The sequence below is a fragment of the Austrofundulus limnaeus genome, unplaced genomic scaffold (genome assembly GCF_001266775.1).
Source record: "Austrofundulus limnaeus strain Quisiro unplaced genomic scaffold, Austrofundulus_limnaeus-1.0 Scaffold104, whole genome shotgun sequence".
In the NCBI taxonomy this organism is placed as follows: Eukaryota; Metazoa; Chordata; class Actinopteri; order Cyprinodontiformes; family Rivulidae; genus Austrofundulus; species Austrofundulus limnaeus.
The window spans coordinates 1,517,756-1,536,526 of NW_013952506.1; the positions used below are offsets into that span (position 1 = coordinate 1,517,756).

The 18,771-nt window shown below is 40.7% G+C and overlaps 1 protein-coding gene across 1 annotated transcript in view; it reads left to right on the forward strand.

Moving 5' to 3' along the window:
- megf11 (multiple EGF-like-domains 11) overlaps window positions 1-18,771 on the forward strand; it is a gene marked incomplete in the record, with an annotated part of 85,176 nt that overhangs the window by 50,466 nt on the left and 15,939 nt on the right. The window contains 7 exon segments of the mRNA XM_014013685.1: window positions 273-485; window positions 961-1,135; window positions 9,581-9,701; window positions 12,086-12,249; window positions 12,340-12,442; window positions 14,922-15,068; window positions 16,395-16,529. Coding sequence (XP_013869139.1) covers window positions 273-485; window positions 961-1,135; window positions 9,581-9,701; window positions 12,086-12,249; window positions 12,340-12,442; window positions 14,922-15,068; window positions 16,395-16,529 — 1,058 coding nt within the window.

Here is an 18,771-nt window from a genome sequence, read left to right on the forward strand (position 1 = left end):
TTGGTGTAAAGGCGGGAATAAATTTGTGTCCAAATTTACAGCCACTCTTTTCCAGTCTTCTTGGTCGACCAAAGACTCAGCCCACCTAGACTGGGTAGGCCAGGTCCTTCGAAGGACACAGCCTTGAATTTGGACACAGCCAATGTCTCATCTTTACTTTCAGGCCTCGCAAAACATTTTAAGTGTGACTTTCTGCACCATGTCATTTTTTCCCCAACAATAGTTTCAGAGCAGCGATTTAAAGCACATGGATACATGTAATCTCCCTCCAGGTGTCAAGAGGACTGTCCAGTGGGCACCTACGGCACGCAGTGTAACCAAAAGTGCGAGTGCCAGAATGGTGCCAAGTGTCACCACATCAATGGAGCTTGTCTGTGTGAAACAGGTTTTAAAGGCCCCAATTGTCAAGAAAGATTCTGTCCTCCGGGCTTGTACGGTCTCATCTGTGACAAGTTCTGCCCCTGTAATACCTCCAACACCGTCAGGTAAGTGAGACATCCACACAGACCCCAGTCCTGAAGCCCAGACCCACCCCGTCCTGCACTTTCTTTTCAAATAAAGACTGTCTCTGACTCAGTTTTGTCTCAACTTACTGTAGCTCGCTCTCATTCAGGAGTCTGGACACACCACAGCCATGTCATCCAGTTAGCTTTTAATCGCGACCTTTGCTTCATTCATAATTTCTCAGCAGCATTCATAGTTAATGCCGTGTTAATGCTCTGATTCCGGCAGGAGTTGGGCCTCGGCCATAGAAGTCATTACAGAATGAAGGAGAAAAGGGACACCTCATCTGTCTGAAGCACGCACGTAGACACATGAATGGATGAACCGCCGGCGGCGCGCGCTTCACACTCAGGATCCTGCTCGAAAAAATGAAGTGTTGATGGTTTCAGAGCTGAATCGTCGCCTCTTTCCTTCTCTGACTGTGTTGTCCCGTGTTTGTTTCTCATTATGTTGTAGCTGCCATCCTCTTTCTGGTGAATGCACTTGCTCTGCGGGATGGACGGGGCTTTACTGTAATGAGACCTGTACGCCTGGGTACTACGGCGACGGATGCAGTCTGTTCTGCAGCTGCACCAACGGCGCCGACTGTCATCCTGTCACAGGTGTCTGTACCTGCGCTGCTGGCTTCATGGTGAGCACYGGCTACACCTAACTGCTGTTTTGTTGCACTCCGATCAGTTGCCAAATGTTGGCAATCTTTTAGAGTAGTCTTAAAATAATTGTTGGCTTTATTTTCTTTRTGACCTTTTACCATTCGGATCTGTGTCTGTTTTAATAGTGACCTTGGTAAGATGCCTGCAGTGCCACAAACCAACTCAAAACACTGTTTTACACAGATACCCATAACCTCACGGAATCATCACAGACATTTTGCTTTACATTTATTCAAGTCAGTTTAGTGAAACCAGTTGACACAACATGGTTAAGTAAATTCAACATTTCATTTTTAGAGTGCACACTCGAAAAACAGATTGTTGGATTTACTTAACAAAATTGTCAACAATTTCCACTAAACTAACTGAATTGAGTAAATGTAAAGCAACTTYCAYATTAACACTGAAAGAAATTGTGAAAGATGCTTTACACTTTACATACGACACACAACAGGGGACGTTGAACCCCGCTTGCACTCACTACATACAYATAACAAAAAACACCAAACAACCACAGCCRAACCATCCAAACCAATAAGTCAGGTGATGGGGCACATGACCCTCTATGAACAWTAGAACTAATCAAGYCTRTTGTTAGGCAATKGCCCTCTTTTGCATGCGACTAACCTGTTTGTCCATGTGGAGGCAGTGCTTATAAGGCTGAGTTCACCTGAAACTCATCAGACTGAAGAAGTCTCTTGGGGGAGAGATGAAACGTTTCACTAAAGAAGAACCCATCCAGAGGACCTACTTATTACTTTTTTCTTTTTGACTTTTTCTACCTGTATTACTGAGATGCGTCAGGACATGCTTTACACTTACTCAACTCAATTAAGTGGAAATTGTTGACATAACTTAGTAAAATAAATCCAACAATCTGTTTCTTGGGTGCACAAACAACTCATTTTATACTGAGTTCCGATCATACGTCAATTGTCATTTTTATGTTTTGAATGTAACAAAATAAATGTAAAAGTTATGTTTAAAAAAATGGCAGATCCACAARAAATTACTTAAGTATCGTAAATGCACTTTCTTATTTTACACCATAATGGCACTAGCCTGGCCCTTGCCTTCCTACACAGTTCCACTCAATTCTAGTTTCCTTTCACTGCTCCATCTGTGATTTCTCCCATAGACAAAGATTTCTTCAGGAGAATTTTCATTCAGGCCAATCAGCAAACACAAGGCGGTTTTGAACGACATCGATTTTCTGCGCAGTGTCTGCTAGTTAGTTTAGCATACGGCAGTGGAGGAAGTGAATGAAGCCAGTCTGTGTTGATAAGGTTTCCAAATTAAATAAAATTTGTCTGACAAAGCAGCAGCTCTCATTTACAGTCGTTTCGTTCGACTCGGTACTTTTTTACTTTCAGTAGGGTTGTTTACAGCGCATACAATTTCTGGTTAGCTTCCTAGCTTAGCCTCCTTCACAGTGGAGCTGGCACACATACGTACATTGTGGCCAGCCGATCCAATCATTTTAAACTTCTGCAGAGGCCACACCTCCAGCAAGAATCGCTTCTCTAGTCGAGAGTCCAGACCCTCGTACGAAGCAAAGTGAAGGACAAGGGTCTGGTTTTTACCAGGCTATAGTGTGGCACAGGATATTTGTTTAAAACTTTGGCCCACAAGGTTGCAGGCATTAGACATTCTATGCTTTTTAATTAAAGTTACCTTTTATGCTATTTGTAGAAAAAAATTAGTTTACTCAAAAAATAGCTGTTTTCAAGTAAAATAATCTACAAACCCTGTCAAAAAACATCTTGTTTTGCAACTTTAGTCTGATAAAGCAGTTATGTTGTTGGATTTTCAGCTTCTTTTTGTTGAAGTGATTATTTTTTTAAGGTTTTGTCTGATTTGTTTTTATTCACACTATATTGTTGGACATTTCAGTAACAAAAAAGAAAGAAAGAAAGAAAACAACTTTATCAACCAAGTACTTTGTTGTGTCTTGTTGAATGAATGAAAAATTGAAGAATTGTATTTTAAAAACCTGAAAAAAATATTATTAGTTAAAATTAATCCACTAAATATAATTCATTGGTATGAGTCAATCCTTAAAGGTTACTTTGAAATAAAACAAATGATGGACCCTGAAAAAAAATCATTATAATTGTGTTTTGGATTTTTTGCTTTTCAAAAAATTTAGATTTATAAGCAATCAACAAAAAAACATTAAACAAACCTAAATTCAATGTACATATGCAATTCAAATCTACAGTATTTAAATCAATCAGCCTTGTGCCTTGGTTGTTTTAATGAGAGGTATTTCACCCTTTAACTATATACATTTAGTTTGAAAGGTTGCAGGTTGGATTTAATCTCTAGGTGCTTGTTAGAATTTTTTTCTCTCTCTTTTTTTGGACAGTATCCCAGTTGTCTTTAAGATTTTTTAATGCACACAAAGTAAAACACATACTGAGTTTTTTTCTTCTTCTTAATATTAATGTGTTCCTTTGCACCACTTGACGTTCCCTGTTGCAACCCTGYGCAGATAATCAGTCGAGCTATTTCACAAATATTGAATTTTTGTTCAGCCAAGGTACGGAGCAAACTTTAATCTACATTCTTTTACCAAGAGAGTGAGGGATTAAAAAAATGGGGGGAAAACCTTCCCTGCTTCAGTTTTTTTATTTTATTTATTTTTTTTGTGTAGCCATTGTCCCCTTTTACAACTGTCAAGTTTAGTCGGGTAACTTCAATCAGCTTCGCCGCTGTATTTCTTGTCTCGCAATCGGAAGTTCCAGAGCTACAGAGACAGAGATTACAAGTCTGCCAATGTTAGATTTCAGTGGAAATTGCCTGTGTCTTACAGCGGGGCCGCTGTGGTGAATTGAGCTGAGCGGAGCTGCAGACTGTGTCTTAATTTGCTCCACCTGTTCGCTTTGGCGGCTGCTGGGAAGGGCTGCCAGATCCATTAAACAGACCTAGAGGGCAGAAGCTGGATAGAAAAGGAGGCGGTCAGATGGGAACAGACACCGCTCATATGGAGAATTTGTGTTTGTGTKTGGAGAAAGAGGAAGGAGTTTCGGGTATTTTTTTTTCTTTTATTTATTTTTTCTTAACAAAGCTGCTGCTGTGCGAACAACTCCAGCATATTGTTAGGAGCTTAAAGCGGTGTGGCTGCTGCCTGTTTTGTGTCACTTGCATATCGCGTGGAGCTTATCAAGTGGAGCTGTTTAAAAAGTGGCTGATGATGATGATGGTGTTGAGACTATGACGGCGAGTGAAGTCACTTCCTCCGGGGAGCACTTGTAAGCCTCCCTGCTGCATCTTTGTTCTGGAGTCCCATCGGGGGGGGCAAACCAAGCCAAGTGTTGGAACAGACTGAGCACCTGCACGCTTGATTTACTTCTAGTAATTGGACATGCTCTTCCTATTTTTTTCTTTCTTTTTTTTTTTTGACTGGGACAAAGTGGTTACATGTTACCTGTTCAGGCATTGTTCCAGGCAGTCTTGCAGCACGTGGACCCTGTATGTTACTACGCACGGGGGTCCACGTGTGCTGTTGACAGTGCGGTGCGTGCGAAATACAAATGCATCAGAAATGGTCTGYTCGGCGATAACAAATCACATTTTCATCTCTSGGCGATTTCTCAGCCTCATCAAACRGTTCAAAGGGTTCCTTTTCTGTAGTGCTGCAGGAAATTTAAAATGCGCTCACTCATCCGGGCGTTGGGTACACTGCTAAGGAGTGAAACTGATTGGTAATTAGTGGTACCATTTGCATTTAGTCTCAATGGGTAAAAGCCTAATCAATGTTGTGTCCGCTAGTGGCTTACTGGGAGGAAAGAAAAAATAAAAACACCCCAATTACATTAAGACACAAATAAGTTTGGATTTAGTTTGGTAGYCAAGGACAACCTGGCTTCCTCAGAGGAGCTCAGGTCTGCCTGCTGCCTCTGACGGCGGCGTTGTGTGTGTAACAGGGTGACAGCCCCGTGTATTAATAATGATTCCCAGACTTCTTTCCCTTCCCTGCTCTGATGGAATATGAAACAGATGACTAACGAGAGAGCTGCCTTTTCACTCTAAAGGACGGGCCGATCGCTGGCTCCCTGCGACCATGAGGGCGAAACCACGTGGAATTCAAGGCAGCAAAAAAAAAAATAAAAAAGAAAAAAGAAAAGAAAAAGGACCCATGTGGTCATTTGTGGCTGTGTAACATTTTATCCATGAGTCCACTCACCAGTAAATTGCCTGTGCTCTGAAGACAGACTGAGTCCCCCCCCCCCCCCCCCTCCTCTCTCCTCCTGGTCAAAACTTCACGCTTTAGCAGCTGCAACTGAACCGCTATTGTTAGCAGTCTTGAAGCTGTCATTTTCAGCAGAACAAAGGTTATCGCAACCGATTGATAAAAATTTCATCCGCAGACGGGTGCTTTTATGTGGTGCATGGGGGAGGGGAGATGTTATAAGATGTGTGTTCTGCCCCCGGCGTCCGCTGGCACGTCTCCTCCTGCCTCCTGTTTAAGCTGAGTTCAAAATGATAATGAGAGCAGTGAGCAGCCAGCGGTCCCCCAGCACTCTGGTGAGCAAAGCCAGATCCACTCAGGACTCCTCTGGGCCTCTAATTGGGACTCTAAATCATTGTGTCACCTGTCACTCATGGTGGGGGTTTGAAGGTGGGGGTTGTACAGTGGCTGTGATCTCCAGCTGAGGGAGGGACCAGACCAGAGGAAGTGGGCTGCACTCAGCTTTTAAAGCAGAGACATTCTAATGACAGCAGGTTGCAGAGGACGGACAAGGAGCGCTTTGTGTCCTTTAAGCAGAGAGTTCACCCTTATATACACTGAGACTTATTTCTGTTCTCATGAGTAGTACAGTAGGTGCTGCCGATACGCCAACACATTTCATCCTCCTGTTCGTTCAGTTTATTTACGACCTTTTCTCAAAGTTTGGCTGCACCAGATTCTTTTCTTTTTTTGCTGTTGCTAACCCCCCACTGCTGCAACAATGACAGGATCGGCCATGTTAATTAAAATGCTCTCTGCATCAAAACATTTTTCAGAAAAGAGGTTTCGGTCTTGCCTAAAGTGCTTTTATTCCTTTTTTTTACAAAGATGGGAACAACATATAAAAGAGAATTCAGACAATTTTGGTGGATAGAAAAGTTTTTTCCTTAATTAGCCTTTTTTAGGTAATCAATTAAAAAAGTTTTAAACCTTAAATGCTTAACATTTGCCAAGAATCTGTCAATCCATTATATTTACACACTTCTTCCTTTCAGGGTCACAGGAGTCACTGGTGCTCATGCACATTCTGTCCACTGATTCTATACTTTTTACAAAAAGTAAAGAAAGATTATTTCTTTGCTGTAACAATGCTTGACAATAATTATTATAGCGGCTACCTGATTGACAGCACCTGGAGGTACCAGGAGCTCAAAACAAGTGTCAAAAGCAACTCCAAAATAAGCTGTTTGGCAGAGAAGATAGAGCAAATCTTTCATGTGCACAACCCACATACTCAGCTCTACTGCTCATCCCGCAAATGCCTGTTCCTTACAAATCTGGCTCCATTTAAGAGGGAAATGAACAGACTTTCTAACAATATAAGATTTATTGCCAATAATCTACAAAGTACCAATTTCCTTACTTTTTGTGCTATGTTTATATTATGTTAACACAACGGACAAAGGAACACAGACACAGGCAAAAACACGATGTCCCATATTATGGCAGCGGTTGATAATGACACAAAATTCATTGGAAATAAGCAAATTAAAGTTGTTTTCTGTCAGATGAAGGTAGATGAAAAAGGAGTTATTCCTGGTGCAACAAATGGTTTTTATCCACCAAAATTTTGGGAAATCTGTGTCACAAATTGTTTAAAAAAATACGGAAGTACCAGCTTTTTTAAACAAACTGGTTCACATGACAATTAGGCTGATTTTTGGACCGATTTTTGGACTGATTTTTGGACAGATTTTGTCCGTCCGACAATCTTAAGAATGTTCAGATTATCGTATTGGCTCTAAAAATAACCTTACAAGATATTTCTGTAGTGTTTTGTGTGTTAAAAGTAATGTAGAAGGCTCGGAAATGTGTCGGGACTGCTACGATCTCAAATCATGGATATTCAACGTGTTGGTTTGTCTTGGCCTGATGTCTCAGCGTGTACCTCGAGGACAAACAAGGACACAGCCTTTTGAATGTGACTTGTAACCAGTCAGCATGTGAGGTGATGGAAAGACAGAGGGGAATCCAAAATACAGAAGACAAAACAACTGCCATGGTTCACCAGAAAGTCCGGTGGACATCGGAGAAGTTTTTTTCTCTTATAAATAGTCTACAAACTATCATCATAACTTTTTTTTTGGCATGAAGCACACACACAATGCTCAACTGAAGAATAGTGAAAACGGGAAATGAAAAGGCTGGGGTTAATAAAGGGTTAATAAGGGATATAGCTGAGACTAATGAGAATGGGAAACAGGCGTAGTTGGGCATGGCAGGACTGAAGAGCTGAGACTAAAATAAAAACAAAAAACTGAGCATAGCTGAAAAGCCAGGGAGGCAAAGTAACAAACTGAACACCAAGTAAATAGAAACTAAACATAATAAAAAACAAACATTAAAATAAACCTTTAAAAAACAGTTTAATAAACACAGATCATGACAGCCTGTTCTTCTAATGAGGACATATTTTCTAGTTTTGGTGCAACTGATGCTAAACTCAGTATCTTTGCTGACCTCTTTAGAGACAAGTGTTGTTGACTGTCATCAGCCTGTAGCTGCCAAAAAGAACAGAGTGTCGATTTGTCCAAAATCCCTGTTAATTGGCCACAAGTGCAGAACTCGATGCCGGTCATGGTGCCTTTTTTTCCCAGACATTTCTGCCATAAATGACAAGAGCAACAAAAAATTGACAAGACTTCTGATTACTCTCGGTGATCCGTCTCATTTGTTTACAGTTTCATCACAAGCTTCTGTATTTAGAGGTGGGCCTCCCGAAAGATAATGGAGTGGAGGTAATCATACTTTTTCACTGATGCTTCCCCTTACAGCAGCCTGATTAAAAGTTGGACCTGCAGCAATGATATACATCTACACTGAGCACAAACATTGTTTAAACTAACAGGAAAACTAATTACTGCGTCACAATCATCCACTAATCAGACATCACTGAATAAGCACACTTCCCAAAATGAAAACAAGTTTATTCATGCTTTGTATAGTGTGATAGTAGTTACTGTCTGCCTTATTGTGGCAGCAAGTGATCGTGTGTGTTTCTCTGTGTGTTAGAAAATAATAAATTACCTTATTACTAATGGAAGTTGTAATTTTTCAACTAGCTAAAAAGTCCAAGTTATTGACTATGTGTAGATCATCATTACTTATAAATGATATATTTTCTTTGTACATCAACATTATTATATCAAGGCAGGGCTCACTCTAGTGTTATTTATCTCTAGGATGTCAACATGATTCTAGGTTCCTGCCACAGACAAAGACTGAGATAAATCTGTCAATTTTACAAATATTGAGCTAAAATTTGGTGTTCTAGTGGCTTAGAGTCATCCAGTCAACAGATTGCTCAACATCTTTGTTTAAAACTTTGGCTTGCAAGGTAACAACATGCATTCCTTCAAGAAAAGCTAGTTCTATTCATTAATGGAAGGGGTGCCCAATCCTGGTCGTGGCGCATCAAGACCCTGCATATTTTAGATGTTTCTCTACTTTGACACATCTGATTTGAATGAATGTGGGATTAACAGGTTTCTGCAGAACTTGAAGTCTGGATAGTGGCCCTCGTAGTCCTTGTATATCCATAGGTACACTGCAAATAATATGATTACATGTAAACACAAACTTCTAAATATATAAACATACGATTATTGATGGGAACGCTTCAAATGGGCTTAATGCTACCTGTATGTTAACAGATACACCAATAATTTCAAGAAGCAAAGAGTGTAATTGATCTCACACAAAGTGTATTTAGAACAGAAATGTTTGTAATAATGAAGTGGAAGCAGGGCAGGCTGAATGGGGGAATTTATTCGTTACTTGCTCTGAGAAGGATGGATGGAAATTCTTGGGTCTTGGAGTCTTGCCAGTCTGTCTGCTGAAAAGTGAAGACACTTTCTCTACAAAGGGATGTAGAGAGAAGTCAGAGAGAGGTGGTGAAGCAGGGTTGCGAGAAGTATCAGTGCTGTCAGAATATATAGAGTACATAATTGGAAGCTAGGAATGATTGCTCAAGGTGATCAAGTGGGGGGCTTTTTTCCCCCTTCCTTCAGTTTCACTTTAAATTCGCAATTCATTTCCTGCCTTTCTTTCTACAGAAACAGCCTGACTGACCTAAGTAAATCATTCAGAAAGCCATGGAAAAGTGCATTTAACCCTCTGTTTTTCTGCTCTGTTATTCAGATAAATGTGTTCCTGATCATTGTTGCTCCCTGGTTTGATTCTTCCTCAGGGGGAGGACTGTGACACAATGTGCCCTCAGGGTGTATTTGGGCCGAGCTGCATGTCCACTTGTTCCTGCCACAACCATGCGTCCTGCTCTCCAATCGATGGCTCCTGCACCTGCAAGGAAGGTATACGTCTATCMGACAAGTTTATATAATGAGAAACATGGATCGGAGAGGTTCATTACTCACCTGACCTACAGTAACATGTACTCCACATGTGTTTCATGTGTTTTCTTGATCAAAGTAACAAACCTGATTTTGGTTAAATGGGTCAGCCTATCAGCTTTTTATCAGCCTGTAGCTGTTTTGGAACACGGACATATAAACATGAAAGGCAGGATTAGAAATAATCTATTTATAGTTTTTGTCAGGCAATTTTCGGAGAATCATAAATATGTGATTGCTGCCCCTACTTATTTGTCTTATTTTTTTTACTGTTTTATGTTTTATATGAGGTTTTCTAAAGAGATTTGAAGTATTTCAAATAAAAGTCTATAAATAAATACAAATAAAGCTTCAATCCCACCCCAGTCATTACAGCTCCTTTCTAGTTTAGTGGATATATATCTCATATACTGATGGATGACAAAGTAAATCCTTAAACAAATGTGTGGAGATATACAATTTTCCACTCTGATGCTCTGGACATCACAAGTAATAATTTAACGTTCAATCACGCTGTGAAGCTGGTGAAACAAATGTTGAGCAGAGCTGTTTGTTTGAGAATTTATACTGAGGTGACAAAGGGAAAAGTTTTATTCACGCATTTTACTTTTAAAGTAGTAATAAAGATAAAAAATTGCTTTAGATTTAAGATAAAAAAGGCAAAGACTTCATGTCTTATAGCAGCAAGTTTAAATGTTATAACAAGATTAAAATAGTTTCCAAAAAAAAAACCAAATTGTTCATGAGGGATTCAGTATGTCAAATATAATTTTTAGCATTTATAAAAAAACCATTATTTTATATGACCTCAATATATTTAAAATCAACACATTAACACACTCTAAAAATGAAATGTTGGATTTACTTAACCATGTTATGTTACCTGGTTCCACTTAACTGAGTTGAGTAAATTCAAAGCAACCTGCTCATGTTCTTTGGCTAAAAAACTGGTATATTGCTTTGAATTTACTCAGCTCAGTTAAGTGGAACCAGGTAACATAACATGGTTAAGTAAATCCAACATTTCATTTTTTACAGTGCATTTACTAGAGCAGGGGTTCCCAGACATTTCAATGCCATGGCCCCCCAAGTAGCATTAGCTTCTGGCCGGGGACCCCCTTTTAAAACCCAAAAACACTGCTGCGAAATCTGTAAAGAAACATCATTTTAGAACGTTTTTCTCTCACTTTTAGTTAATGTTCATATATAATACCTTTGTTTAACAGAGAACAGCTTTTAAAAACTTTATTATAGTCCCACTGAAAACCAACTTTTCAACAAATTGTTGACGAAAAGAACAGAACAAAATAAATCAAATTTYTCTTAAGCTCTCCTAAATAACATTTCAAAATATAAACGTATGAATTACCTTTCAAAGTGACAATTGRAAAAATGMTTTGATTTTATGATAATGATTTTTTATTTTTGCCATCTTTTTTTGTCTTCCCTCTAACATTCTGAGGACCCCCTAGTGCCCTGTTGCGGCCCCCACTTTGAAACATTTTGTACTAGACTATGAATAAAAAAGTTTGGGTTTGAAAACTTATTGTTATTGTTTTGTTGATTCACTGTAACCTGCATGTGACATAAATTACTGTCTGAAATTATTATGTTGTTCTCCTTCAGGTGGTAATTACATGATACAAATCTTATCACACTGTTGTTTTCACCTGATTATACAACTGTAACATAAAGAGCAACAAAGACAATTTATTTTCTTGTTCTCATGGTTGGTATCAGTTGAAACATTAATATTTTCATTATCATGAACTGCAGCCTGTTTGTGTTGCATGTGCATGTGTGTGTGTGTGGGCACATATTTGCTACATCGTGGGAACCAAAAAGCAGCCAAGTGGGGACCGAACGTGTTTCGTGGTGACGCATGCTTGGTCCCCGCGAATGCAAATAGGTTTAGGACCAAGGTGTGAATTGAGTTTAGGTTAGTTTTAGGGTCAGATAGGGTCAGACCTGTGAGGTTAATTTTAGGGTATAAGGCCTATAATTCAGTTAAATTAACAAATATTGTGCTAAGACTTGGTATTCCTGTAGCTGAGAGTTGTTTGCAACACATACTCCAAGTGCTACTGATTGAACAAGAGTTATGCTTTTATTGCTGAAGTCAACCCTGGATAGATTTAAATGAAACTCTCAGAACCAAATCACTGGATGTATGTTTATAACAGTCATTCTGGTTAGGTAGCTGCGACGGCTAAGTGACCTCAATACAAACATTTTAACCCTGCATTTCTTTAGGGAATTCTAGGCCTTAAGTTAAAGTAATGGGCCTCCGCAAAGCTTCTGTAAATAAATGTGAACCATCTGATGTCTGCTCTCTCCCACTCGAGGCTGGCAGGGCGTGGACTGCTCCATCCCTTGTTCCAGTGGCACGTGGGGCTCGGGCTGTAACCAAACATGCTCCTGCAGCAACGGCGCTGCATGCGACCCCGTGGATGGCACCTGCTCTTGTTCTKCTGGGTGGAGAGGGGAGCGCTGTGACGAGTCCTGTGCTGTAAGTCAAACCTTTAGGCTTATTAGAATATGTACCAGCTGAGACATTTCTGTGTGTGTGTGCTTCAATTGTTCAACATGTCGTCGCCAGGACGGCACCTACGGGTTGGAGTGTCGCGAACACTGTGACTGCAGCCACGCTGAYGGCTGCGACCCCGTTTCCGGCTCGTGTCGTTGCTTCCCTGGATGGACAGGTTGGTTCAAATCAAGCTGCATCTGAAACTAACTGGACCTTGTTAGTTGTTCCCCATCAGCTGAAAAATCAAAGACACCAGATGCCAGTTGGTGACACCAGTACAGTTTGTTTACAGAATCTCCAATTGGCATTTCATGAATTAAATCCTCTCTTTATTTTGCCGCTCAGCCTGCGGCGTAGCCAGATGAAAAATATTGAGAAGTGAGCTCTATTCAGATGTTTTTGGCTGATTTGGTATGCAGTCCTGTTGATATAAATTTATTGGTTCTACAAAATAACTAAGTCATTAGACACATTTTTGAAGGATCAAGCACATTTTTGGAAAATAATGCTTCCTTAATTTATAGACATATTATATAATATATTGACTTTTGGGTCCAAGTTAATGTTAAATCTGACTGAACCTCCTGCCAGACCCTTAATTATCAAATGCTCAGATTCTCCTCAGATGTTTTTCATCACTTAAAGGATTCACTCACAAAAGAAGAGCTGGTGATGGGGAAAGCGTGAAAGACACAGCAAGGCTGAGGATCGTGGTTTTGAGAAATCGGGTGTTATTCTGAATAGCAGACACGACTAACTGAGGACCTGATCTCAGAGTTTAGGTGGAGAAGAGCAGTCAGGGAGGGAAAAAGATTCGGGATGAAAAGGTCGAGCCCTCAGCGGTGCACTCCATTCAGCCCTCCTGAGCTTAGGGCATTTATTCTGGGAAACAATGTGGGGTTTTTATTAGCTGCAAGAACGGAGTCGACAAGATGGRCCTCTCATGCTCTGAATCCTGCACAGGTCGGGACCATCTGTCAGCCTTAATTGAGTCACCAGGGTGCAGGGCTGGGGGGCAGTGCGCGGCCCAGTGGGTCAGACAAACACGTACACACTCGACGAAGAGGACTTGGTGGAATTTGTCTCAGGAACGAGTCGTGGATGGCAAAAACCAAAAACGTCTATTTACAGAAAGTCGAGAACTGTTTTCTGCCGCAAACTTTGTCGCGAGGGTGTTGGATTCAAATTTGGGACTTGCTGTGAGTTTTATTGGTGTCAGAAAGAGTCAGGAAGCTCAGATTGAGTTATTTCGTGCAAGAGCCTAAGCTGTTTGTGACTTACTCGGTTGTTGCTGAGCCRTTGTAAACCTGACAAAAAAGGGTCTCTCTAACGAGGCGCTTGGCGGTGGGGGCTTAGCCCATGCTAAATAGGATCTCGCCTTTTACTTGAGATCCCAGTCCATGTAATAGTGCAGGTGATGTAACAGTGTGTTTATATGCAGAGACCAAGAGCTAAAAAGAAAAAGAAAGATTTGGTTTGCTGTACTCGCTCTGTACAAATTGGATAGTGGGGACCTTTGGCACTTCTCAGCAGAAAGCTTTCTTTGAAGCAACCTCAGTCTTTCTTCTTCCTTCTCACCAGGCAATGAAAGCCCCTCTGTTTGTCACCATTACACTGAGAAATCTGATGCTCTGTCTGCTCTCATTTTCTAACAGCAAAGGCAGTTTCTGTTTTTTTTTCTTCTTTTTTTTCTCCTGGCCAGCCCAGCACAACCTCAAACACACTCGCGTACGTTTCGCCCTCCTTTTGATGTCCACGGTTCTGCTCCCGTCTAAATCACCTCTGCCCTCGACAACTCGAACGCTTCCTCGCCGTTACTCCCTCCACGCCTGCCTTAAAGGGTGGGCTGCGKTTACTGTATATCATTAATCCCACGAGTTTAGTCCAGGTCTAATTCAAAGGTTTCTGCGCTAAAGCTGGTTTAATGGCTACACCTATCTCTGATACTCTCATTCAAAGGAAATTTCAAATGAGCCGCGAACATGGCTGAAGCTCGAGAGGTTGTAGAGTTTAGGTGCGTGAGACTTGAGTGCAGCTGTGATATGCAGCGCGTTACAACATTATGAAGATACATGGCCGCATGTAGCACGCAACTTTCTCCTTTCATCTCGCTTTTCTGAAAGGCTGAGAGAGGAAACGTGCCTCTCTCTGATGGATGTGCTAATGCATTCGTGCACAAGAACCCCGAATGAATGCAGCAGGGTTTTTTTTTTTCAATTGTTGGCTGGAGCTGCACCAGTGTGACACTTCCAGTCTGTCCTCTTGCAGTCTGAGTACCACCCTTCAGCTCCGTACACAACCCCAACTTAGCTGAAAGAGAATGAGAGACAAGCCGGAGCTCTCTGGAGGCCCAACCCTGTTAATCAACACAGTGCACTGGCAAGGAGCCCCAGTCAGATCAAATATAAAATACGTTTGGAAAGGAGAAACAAACTTCAAAATGATGATTTTTTTTTAATTTGAGATTGAAATCATGCTGGATGAATAACCTTGCATAGATCTGTGAAGCATTGTGAATGCTAAGCTGTCATACTTTTATTTTTTTTCTTTAAATTTTACAGATGGCTGTTAAGAATGTTTCAGCTTCGCAGCTTTTTTTTTTTGCCCTCATCGTTTGCATTCACTGAATATTCGTTTTGTTAATGCGCCCGCAGGAATCCACTGTGATAATGTGTGCCCACAAGGCTTCTGGGGACCCAACTGTTCAGTCAGCTGTTCCTGTCAGAATGGCGGGTCCTGCTCTCCCGAGGACGGCACATGTGTGTGCGCACCTGGATACAGAGGCACCACGTGCAAAAGAAGTGAGACACCCCCCCAACACACACACACACACATACACACACACCTCCCCTTCTCTTTTTCAGTGCAACCCCTCTTGATCCAAAGCCTGGAGAAATAACTGTCTGACACGGAGAGAGGCGCAGTAACAAACTCCATCATGGCGCTGACCTTGTTTTGATCTTTGAAGAATTGTTAAAGGGTGAGCCAGCTCAGGAGAGGCACTCAGCTGTCGGTCACAGTGGCTCGAGTGTAAATCCTTCATCACAGCTATCGCTTAATCACAGTGTCTTTAACCCTGCGGCATCCCTCAGACATACACTCGCGYGTAAACACACACACAGACACGCGCTCTTCATCCTTCCACACTGTCCTTAACAAGCAGCTCGCAGTGGGAGACTCGGTCCTCGCCCGAGGCTCATCAGTGGGCAACGCTCACTGGGCGCGCCAGAAAGGGGTCCGTCTGAAGCCGCTCTCGACTGAGGAGCTCGCTGATTGTGGGCAAAATTCGCAACCTGTAAACATCAGTTTGGGGCGGGGAAAGGACGGAACTTACACGCACACGCGGCACGTTTGTGTGGATGTTTAATTTTGTGTGGAAGGTAATTTACTCATCAGGTACGACCTCATAAGCCCAGCTTTGTTCACGTCATTTTTTTATTCACCCCCAGTAAAATTTTATTAAAGAGATTACATGCTTCCCCAGAGGCTGATAATATGTTTTTCACCTTGCGTTTGCAATATAATCAACACCTTCTGTGTAAACTTTCACATTGCCTGGATGTCAAACCGTGACAGCAACTGTTTTATTAGTTACTAAAAAGAATTTGTTTAGGAAATACCTGATTGTCCCCTGAGATTAATGTTATTGGAGGATAATTATTCCCCTAATCGCTGCTTCTGGAGCTGGGAATTTAACACTTTAGGACGTAAGCGTCTTATCTGTTGCAGCCTCTTGCAAAATTGATTATATCTGTAGCTCTTGCACCATCTTTAAATATCTTTGCATTTTTTTTTCAGTAAGATCTTCATTTTTTTTTRCACATATTAGGATGCTTTCCAGACTTTAGCAGTCCTCTTACTATTCCATCTGTGGCTGCAGATAAAGTGGCGGTGATTACAATAATGACTGACTTTTCTGCTCTCACCCTCCCTTTGCAGCCTCTCCTTGTCTTTTCTGCTTTGATTCCTCCAGCGTTGATTTTTTCTCCCCCCACCCCACCCCCACTCTCTCGCTCTACTCCCTTGATCGCTCTTGTCATGCTGTGTCTTATAATTATATACCTCTTGTTCCATCAACATTGGTGACTGATTCCCTCTCGTCTCCCGCCACGCTCCGCTGCCTGCAGTCTGCTCTCCAGGGTTCTACGGCCACCGCTGTAGCCAGTCGTGTCCACAGTGTGTGCACAGCACCGGCCCGTGCCATCACGTCACCGGCCACTGTGAGTGCCTCTCTGGCTTCACGGGTTCTCTGTGCAACCAAGGCAAGTAGCACGCTCAGTCCTGCTCCTGCAGTTCGCCTTACAAATTCATGAGGTTTTAGTTTCTGCCACTAAAAAATATGCAGGGATATCAAATTATTTTTGCCCTCACAGAAAATACCTAAAAGTCTTGATTTATTAAGTGCATAGTGCGCCAAGTGAAAAATAAAATGCTGAAAARTGTCACTCTCACATTTTCATTATTTAGCTCACTTTCTGAGTTTAAAATCCTGGTTAAAATTTTTTTCCACTAACATTTAATTGTTATTTAACTCACTGTTTGTACATTTGCTGCTTTTTTCGAAATACTAAATTTAAATGTTAAACATTTTATTAAAATCCCAAATCAAAACGTGTTAATCTAAATATAAAACTTAAATCTTAACTGTTGAGACTAAATGTTGAAGTTTACATCTAGGTATTTCAGAACGGAATGCAGCCTTTGCTGTGGGTGCTTGGCTTCTGTTATGATGTCATCATCCTGAGACAAAAGTAACCACTAACCCTGCAAATGTTGACAACGCTGCTAACTCTGCTAATGCATCCCTACAAGACATCAAACTTGCCGTTGTGGCCAGTGTCTGAGCTGCACGTCAAACTGCCCGATCACAGGTATCATCCATATTGTTTTCAATTTTGAATTAAAAATTTAAATGCCATCTTCAGCGTTAGCAGCGTTAGCAGCGTTAGCCGAATGATGCTATAACAAGAGCCGTGCACCAACAGCAATGGCTTCATTTTATTCCATTAAGATTTAACGTTTACATATAGATTTATACATTTTATTTAGATATTGGTTTAATATTTACATATACCATTTAACATAAAAGTTTAATATTTAACAAAAATGAGCAAAATGTAAGAACTGTGTGCTGAATAAAAAAGTTTTTAACTATATTTTACAATCAAAAATTAAGCTAAACATGTGTTGGTGACATTTTTCAACAGTTTATTTTTACACTTTGTGCCCAATATAAGTTAACATTTTATCATGCAACTTTATGGTTATACTAAATATTTTTTTAGAGTTCATTTTCATGTCAAACAAACTGATTTTCTTGCTGTATTTCATGGAAACGCATCATTTGTTGTTGCCTCTCTGATGTTTGTGGTTTTGTGAATCATGAATATTGACAACTTCATGCAAAAAGAAAAAAAAAAGAAAAAAAAATCAACCTTCAACCAAAAATGAAAAATTGCTGAGACACACTTTTTTCTAACAGTGTGTGAGTAAATTTTGCAGCACCTCTGCCTAATTCTGCAGAGGGAATTGCATGTGAAAATCTTTTCATTAATATACAAAGAGGCAACATGTGCACATCTGTTCTCCTTGTTAAATGTAATTTCAGGACAACCTGTCTTTTGTGTATTGTCTCGGTGATGATTTAATTACACAGAAAGGCCTTGTTGAAGATGTGAAAAAACATCTGAAATGATTTTGAAACCTTTGTGTTGTTTGTGTGCTTCTTTCAGGCAGATAAGTGTTTTATTTAATCTGGAAGGAGTCTTGGGTCATTTCATTACATGTGTGCCTTTCTGAGCCATCTTAAATACACAAGATGATTTTTGTTGAGGTTTTACTGTTAGAAAAGTGTTAAAGAACAAATGAAAATCTTAGAAATGTGTCTCYTCTTTGTTAATTTATTAGACTAATTGTTCACGGCCTATAATCATAAACCTTTTCTTGACCGTAAGTAGAGTGTTCAAGTGYTCAAAAGCGTCCAAAAAGAAAGAAAAGAAGAATCCCAAATGGAAATGTTCTATAGATTTTTACTTCTAATAATTTAGCTTTTATTTCTTATGAATCACAGAAAGGCTGTGGAGGATTTCTCATTCTCTTTCATGCCTTTAAGCAGTGTCTTATAAATAAAAGTTTAAAAGCCGCGCTGAAGGAAGGGAAGGAAATAAAACGAGTAAAGATGAGAGCCAGTCCTAATTTGTCATGGTTATAATTACTGCTGAGCAGACGTCAGGCAACGAGGGACGAAGGTGGMCGGCAACATGCGCGCTCCTCCTCTAGCTGAGCCCCGTCGGCGTCCTCACTTGTCCTCTGTCCAGCACACAAAGTCCCAGCCTAATGAAGCTCTCCTAGTGAGTTGAGATTTGAAACCTCAGAAGCAGCATGGGGGAGTCAAACCTCGTGGCTTAATGACAACCTGCTTGAAGGAGCTTGAAAGAGCTCTCAAGAAAAAAAAGTGTGTGTGTGTGTGTGGGTGTGTGTGTGTGTGTGTGTGTGTGTGTGTGT